Here is a 14,538-nt window from a genome sequence, read left to right as displayed (position 1 = left end):
CACAAACCCCAGCACTGGCTGTGACATCCCAGAATGGGCCTCAGCTCTCAGCCCCAGTTTCCCACAGGTACCAAGAAGAGCGGCCAGGCAGGAGGTGACACTGAGACATGACAACGTGTTAACCCGAGTGCCCCAAAGGCTCCCCGCACACCGGGGCGCCCTGTGCTGGCACACTTCAACAGCGAAACACCGGTGGTGTCCCCAGAATCCTCCCCCAGAGCACCCCAAGCACATCCCAGGCTGCTGGGTCCTGGGATGCAGACTGTGCAGTCCATGGTACACCCTGATGCCATCTCCGTTCTCCTCCCCAGCCACCAACACAGCCGCAGGGCTGCAGCAGAAGCTCCACCACCCCGCTGCTCCCTGAGGGTTTTCCTTTGCAGGGTCATGGGTTTGGGTGGTTTTGTTGTTGCCTCTTAAACATAAACTCACTCATTTCAGCACAACGAGGCCGTCATTGGCTGTGGGTCACCATCACCCAGTTAGAGGAGACACGAACGATTGCTCACAAGCCCCACAACCTACAAAAGGATCCCAGGCCCCACGGCGGGTCCATTGCCCGGGTGTGTGGGACCCGGTGTGCAGAGCCTCCCACACCAAACCCCATCCCTCCAGCGCAGCCGAGCCGCTCTCCCGGCCGGACAGGTCATTCCCCCATGATGCTGCCGTCTGCCTTTCCCCTGGTGTTTTTCTGCTGTACCCCCCCAGAGCAGCCCCACTCCTCATGAGATGGGCTGGGAATGCTGGGGGGGCTCGGGGGAGGGCCCCCTCTCTTGCAGCACCCACTGCACTGCTCCGCGTGCTTCAGCTTTTAACCGAGTCACGAGACAGGGCGGATGCTGCCCAAAATAAATCATCAACCACAACAGCAATGAACTGAACCGGGCGCCTCGGCGCGGGGCTCGCACGCACGGGACCAGAGCCGGATCCCTGCCCCATCGCCCCACAGCAGCTCCTGTGCCAAGCACGGACGCTGCCGGTTGTCACCGAGGAAACGGTGACACAGTGGTGCCAGGAAAGGGAGGTCCGATGTGGGCACAGCTGCACGCCCCTGTATTACTGGGACAAAGCCACCAAGAGTTGCAGCATCCCTGGATACCCACCCTGGGGATAAGTGGCCCTCCTGGCTCTGCTGCAGCTCCCTTCCCAGCCTCCTCCAGCCCTAGGCCACGGGTAACAGGGAAAAGAGGATCAGTGTCTCTCTCCCACATGGGTACCAGCACAGCTCCTCTGCTAAGACTGAGCAATGTGGGGATGGGAAGAGAGCCAGCAGCATCTCCTCAGCCCCACACCGCTGCCCGCATCCTGCACCGCAGCACAGCCAGCCCCACAGCGACCCACAGGCTGGGTCCCAGGAGCTCCTCCAACCCCACCTGCCTGGGTCCTGTGCAGTAAAAAGCATCTCTGCTCCTGCACAGAGGATCTGGCCGGGCAGAGGCACTGATCACTGTTATCCATGCCGGGTCCCTGAGGTCCCACACGGCTGGCGGCTGAGGGATGTTCTCCCTTTCTTCTCCAGGAGGATTAGACACACTTCTTTCCTCTCACTGCTTTTCAAAAGAGAGGCTTTTTGTGACTGCTGGTCCCTGGGGGAAATCCTTCTCTCTCTCTCTCTTTCGTGCTTTTACAGCTTGGACAGGGAGAAAGGAAGTTTTCCTTCATCTCAATCTCCCTGTGATGCTACAGGCACTGTGTGTGCAATGCAGCTCCCCAGGTCCCTGCCTGCACCCGGCATCACCCCAGCATCACCCCCAGCATCACCCCCAGCATCACCCCGCTGCCGGCTCCCACCACCTCCTGGCACCGAGGCGGCATCGGCAGCAACGCACCCGGCGCCGAGCCCCGGAGAACGCCCAGGCAAATCCCAGCCAGAGCAACTTCCAGAGCCACGTCACCCTTGTGCAATGCCGGCTCATCGACCTGCAGCGCACAGCAGCGACGGGTGCTTGCTGCGCCCTCGCCTACCTGCTCCCATCCTCTGGAGGCTGCAATTACATTTTCCACGGCTCCTCACATGCATTTTTCTATCCCTTTTCCTGATGTCTATGGAACAGGCTGAGCCAAAGAGGAAACCAAAGCCGGAGCTGGCAGAGCTTGAGACACGCACAGAGATCTTAATGGGCCGCTTGCATGCAGTGAGCACAGAACACACCCAGGTGTGCACAGGACCACGGCTCCATCGGCTCCGCACTGAACAAGAGAGATCCCTGGGGTGCTGCTGCCAAAAGCTCCAAGTACCCACAAGTGAAATCGTGGCGTTTCCTCACCCTCTGTCACCAAAATCAGGGCTGAGGTTTGTCACCGCGGCAGCCCTGGTGTTTTTCCATCACCAACCATGCTCCAACGTCCCCTCTTTCTCTTTCGGCGTCCCTTTAAAACTATAGAGGAAATCATCCAGCAGAAGTTTGCTCAAGCGGGCTGTCAGCTTGAGGAAGTGAAATTAAACCAGAGAAGAAAAAGCCCTGAATCCTAATAAATCACACATCCACACAGAGAGAACTGGAGCACTCTGGGCATGCCTCCAAAGGCAAGTAAATGGATGATAAACAAAACAAACCTAGCTCTGCCCGGTAATAAAGGCTTCCACAGTGGGAATTTCTCACCCAGGAATCACTCCCACTGAGGGCACAGCTTGTGGCACACGTGGAGTGTTCCCACTCCCTGCAAAGCCCCTGGGAATGTCAATGACACTGTCCCATGCCCTGCTGCTCCCAATGGGCACAAACCCTGCACTGCCCCTGCTTGCAGGAATATCCCCCCTTGAAGCCCTGCTGCTCTGGGGGAGCACAGCCTGTCCCTGAGCCCATCCTGCTCTCACCAGCATCACTGGCAGCAGGGACCTGCTCAGCCCCCACAGACCCACCCGGAGCAAACACCCCTCACACCCCACAGGGAAACCAAAACTCAAACCAAAAGCAAGGGAAAGGGCAAGAGGAATAAGGATGAAGATGGTGAAATACACACACACACACACACACACACACACACACACACACACCCCTCCATGCAGGTGCCTGAAGAACAGCAAAACCAGCCACAGGACAGCAACACCAGCAGCAGCCAATCCCTCTTTCAACCTCCAGGTGCAGCTTCCCATTGATATGGATGCTGCAGGGCACTGCCCACCCCTCCTGCAGGGAGGGTTCATCTTTTCAGGCCACACAGCAGGAGGGAGAGCCCAGGAGGAAGCAGAGCAGGGACCACGCTGGGATGTGTCCATGAGGATGGGCCCAGTGACCCTGGTGCAGCCTCGACGTGCCCAGAGGCGATGGTAGCAAAGCCAGAGGAGGGGTGGGCAGTGCAGTGATGACCCCAGCACCACAGTGCGGTGCCCATCACCGCTGCAGGACCTGCCCCCAAGCCCCGCTGCTCCGTTTCCCAGGCACAAAACAGTTAAAGGCTCAGAGCCGGCTCTCTCCAGCGCTCCTGTTAAAAGTCCATCGGGCATTTTCCCATCGTGGACTTTACCCCCAGTGCAGCGAGGCTGCGATAACGCCACGGAGGTGCCAGCCCATGCGGGACCTGCAGTGGGACCAGCATCAGGGTTCTGGGTGCCACCAGGACCAGAACACGCAGGTCCCACATGGGACACAATGCACTGGGGTCCAGTGGCACGAGGTCACGGGCAGCAATGGCAGCGCGGGGTCAGGGCTGTGTGACAGTAACAGTGGTTTGCCGCCCTGAGGAGCCCGTTTCACCCATCTCCAGCCCATAACAGGCACCCACACACACAGATCCCCCCCTCAGACACTGTGCACAGGGGCAGATGCAGATTCCTCTCCCTGCCGGTCCTGAGGAAGATGCAGGGGCAGAGGATGCTGCTCTCCCTGTGGGAACAGGCACTGGTGCTGCTCTCCAAGGCTGTCTGCAAAGCCTCCTTCCCCACGACAAACACGCACCAGTTTTTAACGCTGGGTGATGTAACCAACCGGTATTTATAATGCTGAAAACATCCCAAAGCTCCCTCTCTTCCAGCTCCCAAGCACACTGTGTACTCTTAATAAAATAATTGCAATGATGAATGGCTCCTTATAACATTCTTGTACTGCAGCTAGTGACAGGGCCAAGAGCTGGATGGAACGTCCTTCTCCCTAAGGTACCTTCAGGACTTCACCTTTTCACAGCAAGACATACAGGGAACATCTGGAAAAGGTGCCGGCGCTGCACCAAGCCGCTGCACCCCTCAGCGACAGGAACAACGGGCTCCTGGGGCTCGCCTCCCTGTGCATCCCTGAGAAGAGCCCTCGGGCTCTCCCGACACCGGCTGCTGCTGAGATGCCCCCGGGGGGCTGCACCTTAGGGCAGCGTCCAGGGCAAACCCCACAAAGAAGAGAGCTGGGAGGACGCCTGGATCAGCCCCACATCCCCTGCGCTGCCTTCGGGAGAGGTGGAGCCTCCCGTTGGCGCAGGTGAGGGCTCCAGACGGGCCCCGCGCTGTTATCTGCCATCGAGAGCTCGCTGCAAGAAATCCCTGCCCTGCAACATTTCCTGCGCGCACCTCGGGGCTGTGAAACCTCGCTGGAGGAGCCAGACGCGGTTCCCGTGCCCGCCCAGCCCCGGCTCGGCTCCCATGGGATAGCACCGGCCGCTATGGGATCCCAGCGCAGGCGGAGACACAACAAAGATGGGAACGGCGAGTGCCCGGGCGGAACAACGCCCGCGGTGACGGGTGGCCTCCGACGGCACAGCCCCAACCTGCCCCACAGGTGAGGCACCAAAGGGAAGCGCATCGCCATGGGGGCCCACGGGCTGTGACAGCCCGAGGGGATGGTGACACCCCGAGATAGGGCTGCCCTGAGCTCCAAGCACAGCCCCAGCCACATTCAGCTTGAAGCAGGCAAAACCCCCGATGAACTAAATCTGTGACCCCGTTCCCACAACGACCTGCTGGCAGGGAGTAATCTGGGGTGCTGCCCTGGTACCTCTATCAGGAGCAAGCCCCTGCAGATCATCACCCCCCACCACCACCACCGGAGCAGGTCAGCAGAGCCCACCTCCCCCCCCAGCACATGTGGGATTCCTGCCCCCAGCTCTGAACCCCTCTTTAGATAAAGCCCCTGATATTTGCAAACAATGGGTATCTGCTGGCCTGGGGCCAGGCTATCTCCGGCTGGGATCAGCCTAAGCCTTCCTAAGTGCTTAACTGGGGCCTGCAGGTAATTGTCCTGAATCTTAACTCTTCCTGGAGCAACCTCTGATGTCCAGTCCCCGACGAGGAGCACAGGGCACCTGTGGTAAACCAGCCCATAAGGATGCAGTGGAGAGGACGGGGTTTAGGGCAGCAGCAAAGCTTCCAACATGGGTCATCACATCCTGCCCTTCCCAAGCTCCGCTCCTGCTCCCCACCACCGGCTCCAGCAGCTCCCAGGCATCCTGCAGCCACCTCCAGAGGCTGGGGCAGAGCACAGACCCTTCACACCCCACCAGCACGGCTCGCCCTCATCCTGCCTGCCCAGAGACCACCATGTGCTGAGGGGTGCAGAAAGTTGTGGTGCTCGCAGGTTCCCCGACAGGAAGGGAGCCCGTGTGGCCTGGGTGGGTACAGGAAACCCCCTTCCATCGCGCACATCATTCTGCTTCCTCTGGATTTCTTTAACCTTTCACTCCCAGCCTGATTTATGCCTTCACACTGATTCCAGTATGCGTGCACCTCCCTGCTCTGCTGCTGCGGCGCAGCCATGGCATCGTCTGAAGCCTCCTCCTCCTCCTCCTCCAGCAGCACAGAGCCTGGGGAAGCCCCAGGAGGGCATCAGGAAGGAATCACGGTTTGGATCAGTTCTGCAGGCCCCCAGTTTGGGGCATTTTAACCCGCACAGCCGCATAAATGCAGAGGGTGGGAGCGGGTGTCCCTGGTTTCACAGCCCTCAGCAGGGAGGAGGGATGCAGGACATGGCCGGTGCACTGACCTGGGTTTGCCTTCCCTGCTCACAGCCCCCAGGGTCCCATCCTTACAACTGCCATTACCCTGGGGGGAGCAACGGAGAAAACCCCAAAGGGAGAGCAGGCCAGGAGAGCATCTCCTGCCCAGTCTGATGGGACACAGCAGCCAGCCCCCGCAGCTGAAGGGAACTGAAGTCACAAAGGTTATTACTTTGGGGTTTGAGCACAAAACCCCAGCTCTGCAATCAAAGAAGGGACAAGGGACACGGGGCCAGGGCAGCCATGCTCGGCACGGCAGCCCTGACTGCATGGGAATGGGGACGCAGGGCTCGCACCGCACTGACACACATCTCCATTCCAGGAGAGTTTCCTGGGAAAATGAATGCAAAGCCTGTTATAAAAGTTTATCTGCGTGTGTGAGAAAGCAGAAGCGCCCTGACTGCAGCACAGAGATGTCATTATTTCCATGCATCTGCCTTACCCAATTTTATTTAGTTGCTTTCTGCACCATTTCATGCTCATCCTGCTGCTGAGCCAGACAATTGCTTTATAACTCTAGGGTGCAATTTCACTGTCTGTGAGCCACATGCACGCAACGGGGTCTGTGCTGGGGTGGAGCGGGAGCTGCACCCCCTCCCCAGCCCGACGCTTGGGAGCCTGGGCTGATGGGGGCTCTTAATAAATAAATGAATGAAAAGAGAGGAAATTAAATCAAATCCTAAGCCACCGTTTGTGATGTGTTATAACCCAAGGAGCGCACGGGGGGAGCAGACCCAGGGAGCAGCAGTTAAGAACAGGGAGGATGAACCCGAGGGCGATTTGCTCTCTCACGCGAAGGGAAGGCGCAGAGCTGCAGCCGGGTGGGTGGGAGCACCGGGAATGCCACTGGATTCCCATGATCAGTTGGAAGCCACACGTGGAGGAGCAGGGGTCAGGAGGGGACCGGCCTTGCAGGTGCAGGGCTGTGAGGTGGGGGTTTCTCATGGGCTGCAGCAGCACCTCCAGGGTGCAGGGTCTCCAGAAGCCCCCCACTCAGCACTGATGCACAGCAGCACGGGGCCAAGGGTCTCCCCACAGCGCACAAGGGAACGCCTCCAGCACAACCAGACACTGATACACCATTAACTGGTCACAGGGCCACAGCCCCCCCAGACAGCTTCCACACCCGGTAATGCCGCCCATGGCACAAAACAGGACAGCAAGAAGAGAAGGTGGAAGGAGAAGGGGGCTCTGATTATACCTGTGTCACTGCCTACCACCGAGCCTCCTCCATCACATCCCCTATAGGAGTATATTCCAGCTGGAAGCACAGCCCCTCTCCTCCTTCTCCTCTGCTCTGCCTTCATCACTGCCATCGCCTCGTATCGACTCTGCGGTGGGCACACAGGAGCTGGTGCTCACAGCAGAACCATCCTGCAGCCCACAGAGCTCATGGGAAAAACCTTCCAGCACTTACTTGGGAGCCAAAACTGGGGAATCAATAATCAAGCATCTCTGCCTTCATGCCCAGCGTGGCGCAGTCAAAACAAGCCAGGGCATCCCTCCCCAATCCGCTCCTGGAGCCCCATCCCAAAGGATTTGCTCTGGGTGCCAAGGGGCTGCAGAACTCAGGGGGCCCCAGCGCTCCCTCGGCTTCCACACAATTCTGTCCTTGTATTTAAAGTCTGCAAAGCTGACACAAACCAAGCCTCCCCAACAGAGGAGGCCAAGAGAAGAACAGGCGGGGGGGATCCCATGCCCATTTTGCCGCTCACAAACACCAGTCGGGCGCCTTTCCTCTCTCCGCTCTGCAGCCCATGCCACCCAGAAAAGGGCCTATGGCTCAGATGAGACCCAAACCCACCAAGGCCAAGAGAGGAATCATCTTCCACTGGAGAGAAAGGGGAAGTGAGCCCTTCTCCCGATGCTTAATGGAACAAGTATTCAGGGTGGGTTTTCCTTCCCCTCTGGGGAGGGAGCTCCTGGCTTACACACAGCCACATCTATGAGCTTCTCTTTGCTCCCAGGCCAAAAAGCAGCTATGGGGGGTTCTGGGTACCAGGAACCGGGACCCTCTGACACCCACAGGAGCCCTATGGAGCCCAGATCCCAGCCGGCTCTGCCCCCAGCCCAGCTCTCACACTGCCCGTGCCCCAGGCCCCAGTCCCTGCTCACGCAGACGCTCCCAGTGCCTCAGTTTCCCACCCTGAGCCCGTCTCACCCGGGCAGGCTCTGCCTTCCCAAGGCTCGCTCATGCCCTGGCGCTGCGCAGGCAGGAGCCAAGATCTGGGGCCGAGATCAGAGCCAGAGCCCCGAGGGCAGCCCTGGAACCTTTGCTGTGGATGCCGGGGACAGAAAGGAAACCCCACACAAGGGCGCTGCGAGGAGGGCCCTGTTTGAGCTGGGTTAGCTTTTAACTGCACGTCCAACAGGAGGGGAGCCCCTGCTTGCCCTCTGTGCGCGGGAATCGCTCCCTGTGGGCCTCGGAGAGCACCTCCATTTTGAAGCGCTCCGGCTCCCAACACAAACTCAGGTGGTTTCCCTGACTTTGCTTTGCTTTCCCGAAGCAAACCGTCCTCAGAAAAGGCAAGTTCTCGCCGCCAGTTTCCATCTCAACCGGGGAGCGTTTTCCCAGGCTAAACTGCTGCTGCCTGAAGCTCTCGGAGCAGCCCGAGCTGCCGCGCGTGGGGATCCTTCCGTGGGGCTTTTACATCCTTCTTTGCAATGTTATTTCATCTGCTCTGCGCTGCCTTGATGTCGGAGCAGCCTTTGGAGAGGCACCACCACCCCTCCCTCCCCCCTCCTCCCCCCAGGCACACGCTTCCCTTTGAGGAGGAGGAGAGGGGAGAAAGAAAATAAAAGACAAGCAAAGAGGAAAATGTCAGAAAGCTGCTTTTTGTGTGCGTGTCAAACGTTCAAAGTTATTCCAGAGTCTCGTCTTTCACTGTAATAAAATACAGCAACTCCTGACAAAATCAATTAAAATAAAACCACCCAGGCTGCCTCCCCTATTGCTTTGCAGCTTTGCTGACTTTGAGAGCCCACCTGGGCCTTTTTGGAAGCAATTATGGAACTGCTGGGCTGGCTCCTGCACCGGTGGCGAGCTCGCTGTGCTGAGCATCCCCTCGCTGTGCCCAGCATCCCCTCGCTGTGCTGAGCATCCCCTCGCTGTGCCCAGCATCCCCTCGCTGTGCCCAGCATCCCCTCGCTGTGCCCAGCATCCCCTCGCTGTGCCCAGCATCCCCTCGCTGTGCCCAGCATCCCCTCGCTGCGCCGAGCATCCCCTCGCTGCGCCGAGCATCCCCTCGCACCGCGTGTCCAAGGGAGGTGACGAGGGCTCTGACATGGGCGGACGCGTCACGGCTCGGAGCCAGAGAACAGGATTAATTAGAGCCCAATTAGGTTCCCCAGCTCGCAGGGAAGGTCCCTGCACTACCCGGCCCTTGGCCAGCACTGACTGGAGGTGTCCCTGGCTCTGGTTACCAGCAGCAGCCCAGCCAGGGGACAGGGACCCCTCGGCATCCCTGCTCCATCGCCCCGGTGAAGCCCCTCACCAGGGGCCACCACCCCTCGCTATCACTGCCTCCCGCAGCAGGGCCAGGGATATTTATAGCGGGACTGATTTGGTGATTCCAGGCAGCCCAGAGCCCCATGGGAGCCCCAGGCTCACACACGGGCCCCCCCCCAAAGGCACTGGGATGCTGGTGGGAAGGAGCAGCCTTTGCAAGAGGCAGGACCAGAGAACACCCTAAGCCCCCACCCGCAGCATCCACAGCCCCGCTGCCTGCTTGCTCTCCTACCCATCCTGCAACAACACAACAGAGCCAGCTACTGAGCCGGGTGGCTCCAGCAGTGTGAACCCATCCCTGCTCCCAGAGCCAATGCTCCAACAGAAAGGTTTTTAACCCATTTCTCAATAAATATTTCTTGTCGAGCCGCGGTGGGACGGAGCCAGGGTGCATTTTCCAGTGAAATGTTTTGATTCCCCCCTTGACTTTTTTCTCTCCGAAGCGCAGCCAAACGCCAATAATAATATTTGCAAGGAATAACTAAAATTCTGTGGCTTTCTCCCCCACGCTCTCTTAAACAAACAAAATGCCCCAAACATGAGAAACACAAACGCTCTCTGCGAGGCAATGGGATGACACGGACCCAGCGCAGGGACCCACACGGGATTCATTCAACTGTCACAGCCCAGAAACTGGAAAAGGCAGAAGTTCCTTCCCGGCTTGTTTTGCCTATGTCAATGGGGAGAGGTCGAGCCCTACACTCTGCTCCAGCAAGAGACCAGGATGTGACTACACTTTATCTCCTGCTCCTACAAGGCCCTGCTCCAGAGCAGCTCCAGCAGCTGCGGGATGTGGGGCAGAGGATTCCTCCTTCCTCCCAGGGATGCCAAACAAGCCCTGACACTTTCAGGCTTTCTCCTCCCAATGGATTTCATGCCAGCTGTGAATGTCTGAAGCTAAAAGAAGCTGCATCAAGGATCACATTGAATCCTCAGCCACGCACGGGCTCCCACCACCCTGCCTTGGGTTCTTGCATCCCGGACGCAGTGGCAAGGCCGGGGGACACGGGATGGAGATGTCTCATGGATGCTCCCACTCCCACGCCCCGGGTCATTCCCCCGCTGGACACGGGGCTGTTTTGCCATTTCCCGGCCCGGCCTCGTGCACGGCCGGTTCTCACCCCATATCCTGAGCAGCTGCAGCATCCCTGGCACGGCCGCGCAGTGGGAACCGGGCGAGCTGACCTCTCATTAAGTGCTTCTTCCCCCCATGAAGCTGAGCCTCAGGGAGGGTTTCCCTGCACTCACCATCCCAGCAGCTCCCCAGGAGCCACCCCCTCCTCACCAGAGAGTGCAAAGGAGAAAATGAAGCAATGAAAGGACTGCAGAGCCTCGGGAACCAGCAGCTCCCCAAAGAACCAAGTTCCTTGGTTTGTGCATCATGCGCAGCCTGGCCCTGTGCAAAGCCTGACCATGCACCCACCAGGCTGGAGATGTGGATCCCCACAGCCTCACAACCACTACAGAAATGGCTTTTCCTTGGTTTTCCTCCTCCTGGAGACTCGGCACAGCCCAGCCTCCCCCCAAGACATCCCCATTGTTCAAAACCTAGTAAAGGGAGATCCATAGCCCAGACAGCTCCCAAGGCAGCATCTGCAGGACCCTGAGGCGCTGAAGCCTGACCCCAGCCATGGTGGTACCCACTCCATGCAGGAGCACAGCACACAGGCAGGTCCTGGAGGGGGGGAACGCGCTGTCCTCACAGGATCCTCTGCCTGGCACCCGCCAGAGCTCCCGGGACGAGCAGGAAAATGAGATACTACTATTAAAAGTGCCAGCACTGGCCACGCTTCCCCATGAGCTCAGCAGGGTTATCCGAGTCTAACCACGGGCAGCGCTTGGCACAGCCTCCTCCAGGTTACCCTTTTTATGCCAAACACAGCTGAGATTTTGACGGGGCCACAGAGGAACGGCGCCTGCCTTTGGTCCCCAGTTGCTCCCATTCTCCAGCTCAGGCCTACACTGGTGTGCAGAGAAACGAACTCTGAGCTTGGCTCTTTTCTCCCCCTGAACTTGCAGACGCAGCTCCCAGCCGTGGCATGGCACGGGGCTGGTGAAACACCCTGGCACCATGTGAAGTCAGGACCCGGCAGGATTTGGACCATCCAACCTCCACAAAGCACCGAGGCCCCCCCCGGCTCCACTCTGGTTTATGGGGAGGTCTCTGCTCACCCTCGCTTCTCCATCCTGCTCAAACCCCCTCAGGTTCAACCTGCTTAGGGCAGGACCCGCATCTCCCCCTCCAAACCCTGCAGAACCCACTGCCCTCACACCAAAGCTGATTCTACCACTAATCAGTGACCAAAGACCAGTGGATAAAGTTCAGGAGCTGCTCCTGCAGCAGCCCCACACGCAGCAGACACAAGCCCAGACCACGCACCCCAAAGGGGCTGGATTTTCTCCTAAGCCAGCAACACAAAGTTACAGCCCTGACCCAGCACCCCCACCGTGGAGTGCCTGCCTTGGTTCTCCTCTGGGTGCTCAGACCCCCGTTACACACATCCATGGATAAATGAGCACATAAATGAGTTGTTTTCCATTCGCACCAGCGTGAAAACCCTTCCCGAGCCAGCAGCAAGGTGCCACGTGCTGCCCCTCTCCCCTGTCAGGACCAGCCTCACTAATATAATCCCACAGCCCATTATTTACCATCTACAGCGTAACAGGAGAGCTCTGGAAGAGACCGCAGGGGCCTGATCCTGCCCCTATCCACAGGGATCTGGACAAGAGCATCAAAGGAAACCGAAATACTCAAAGCAGCCACCCCCAAGACTGAACCACTTGTGTGCAGCAAGAGGCACCTTCTGCCTCGGTGTGCTTGTGCTGACTGCAATACCTGCACCAGGGGCACCCGAACGGGGTCGGTGGGACTGGGAATGCCAGACCCGCTCTCAAGGGACAATGCAGCAGAGCCACAGCTCTGGGGAAGGGAACCCGGGCACATCGCCCACCACGGCCAAAGCAGCATCTGAGGGGGGGAAGAAGGTGCCAGAGCCCTGCCACAGCCCTGCCAGCCCAGGCTCTCCCTGCCATAGCCCCCAGAGCCCGGCAGTCCCCCAGGACAGGGCTGGCTGGGCATCTGGTGCTGTTTGTATTTGTTCTGCTCTTGGAAAGGAACAACTAAAACTGCAATTGTTAAACAAACACGCGAAAAATAACAAACACTGAAAATAGGAAGAAATAAAGAAACAAAACAGCACCGCGGGGGAGCAGAGATGAGCACAGATTTAAAGCCCAGAGAAGGGCTGCTCTCGCTGGGCAATGGACGTTCCTGGGGGCCGTGGGCTCGCTCGGCCGGAGGCTGGTGGCCCAAGCACGGAGTGTGTTGGAGCCGGCAGGGCTCGACCCGCTCCCCCCCTCGCCTGGACTTGGCGCTGGGTTACTTGGCCAAAACTTTTCTTCCCCCCACCCCAAGGCTGGGCTCCGCAATCTCGCTGCTCCCGAAAGCCAGACGCGAGGAGGCATTCGCCCCTACAAGCCAGGACTTGACTCAGCCACAGAAACAGTGGCAAACTCCAGCTGGAAACAGGCTTTAAAATGTAACTAAGAAGCAGAGGGGGAGGAAGGAGGGGAGGAAAACACCGGGGCACAGGGTCCCGAGCGCGGGGGCCGGCAGCGAGGGGCGATGCCGCCGGAGGGGTCCCCACGGGCGCGGACAGGGAGGGAAGGGGGGGGGGAAGAAGCCGATGGAACAAATCAAGGGGGGGCCGAAGGCTGCGCGGTGCCGCCCCCCCCTTACAGCAAACCGAGCCCCGAGCTGGGGCGGGGGGGGCGCCCCCGGCCCAGCCCCGCTGCCCCGTTTGAAAATACCGCTTGCGCTGCGCGCCCGGCCCGGAAAAACCAAACCAAAACAAGACCAACAACCGGGATAAGGCGGAGAGGGGGGCCCGGGCCTGCCCGGCGCTGACACCGGCTCTCCCCGGGGGTCCGGGAACCCCCCCCGCTCCCCGGCAGGGGCGCAGCGCACCCCGCGGCACGGGGGGAAGAGGCCAGCAGGAGCTCGGTTCACGTTATTTAACCGCGTTCCCCCCCCGCCCCGCCGCAGGAATGGAGAATCTTTTTCGGAACAAAACTCACCGAGCGGCAGGAAGTGTTTGGTGTCCATGGCTGGGGCTTAACTCATGCCAAGGGGCTCGGCGGAGAGCGGCGGCGAAAAACACACACGCAGGGCGCGGAGGGGAGGAGAGCGGAATCAGAGCGAGCGGGGAGGGAGGGGAAGGGGGGGAGAAAAGCCCGAGGGGGAGGAGGAGGAGGAGGAAGGGGAGGAGGAGGAGGCGGGGAAGGCGGCGGCGGCCCCGCACCGGCGGCCCCGCAGAGGCCGCGGAGTTGTTGCAAACTCCCCACAAGGTCCCTCGGCCGCGGGGCTCCGCCGGGCGCGATCGGCTCCGGCTGCGGCTCCGGCTCCGCGCCGGGGCCCGCGCAGGGGGGAGCGAGCGCCGCGACCGCCGCCAGCGCCCGCCCCGCGCCCCGCAGCGCCGCCCCGCGCCCGCCCGCAGCCACCCGGACCTGGACCCGGCCCCGGCCCCGACCAGCGGGGTCTGTTGAAGCGAGGGGAAAGGGGAGGAAATAGGGACACGTAATAGAAAATAGAGACACATAACGATAGAAAATAGAGACACGGAAAGATAAAGACGGGGATGCGGGGGTAGCAGTGCGGGTGCGGGTTCTCCAGGGCGATGCGGAGCCACCGCCGCTGCCCCCAGCCCTGTGCCCCATCCCAGGGGTGCGTTGCGCAGTGGGCAGCGTTCACAGGGCTGTTTTTCCCCTTCCCCACAAACGAGGCACCACAAATAAGTCTCTGTGCATGTGTGGCCACAAACTCTGCGGGTACCACCCCAGCGGCATCACCAGGCCCCAGCTCCCCCCCCCCCATCTCCACATGCCTCAGGGTTTAATAAATGATACTCAGCCCCTAAGAATGTGTGTTAGTGACTTGATGGACCAAAGCGACTCCGCTATGCCTGAAGCATATTAAACATCATATCGACCCTCGCTCCTGATGGCTGTAACACACACAACAAACAGGCTGGGTTCACGGCTGCTGCTGATCACATGCGCTGGGAGCCCCACAGCCATGCAGGAAGCCTGAAGTGACCCTAGGACAACTGCTG

At 59.7% G+C, this 14,538-nt stretch overlaps 1 protein-coding gene across 1 annotated transcript in view; it reads right to left on the bottom strand.

Annotated features, from left to right (window-relative positions):
- The window catches only part of RXRA (retinoid X receptor alpha), an 86,612-nt gene extending 72,955 nt beyond the window's left edge, over positions 1-13,657 (bottom strand). Inside the window, exon 1 of the mRNA XM_061352389.1 lies at positions 13,505-13,657. Within this exon, the coding sequence (XP_061208373.1) occupies positions 13,505-13,532 (28 nt within the window). The 5' untranslated portion in view covers positions 13,533-13,657. The remainder of the gene's footprint in view (positions 1-13,504) is intronic.
- Between the last annotated feature and the right edge of the window lie 881 nt (positions 13,658-14,538).

This window comes from Neopsephotus bourkii, unplaced genomic scaffold, assembly GCF_033783945.1.
Source record: "Neopsephotus bourkii isolate Nb327-2 ecotype Australia unplaced genomic scaffold, CSIRO-AGI_Nbou_v1 NB_659, whole genome shotgun sequence".
In the NCBI taxonomy this organism is placed as follows: Eukaryota; Metazoa; Chordata; class Aves; order Psittaciformes; family Psittacidae; genus Neopsephotus; species Neopsephotus bourkii.
Note: the sequence above shows the minus strand (reverse complement) of the source record. Positions and strands in the feature narration are given on the sequence as shown.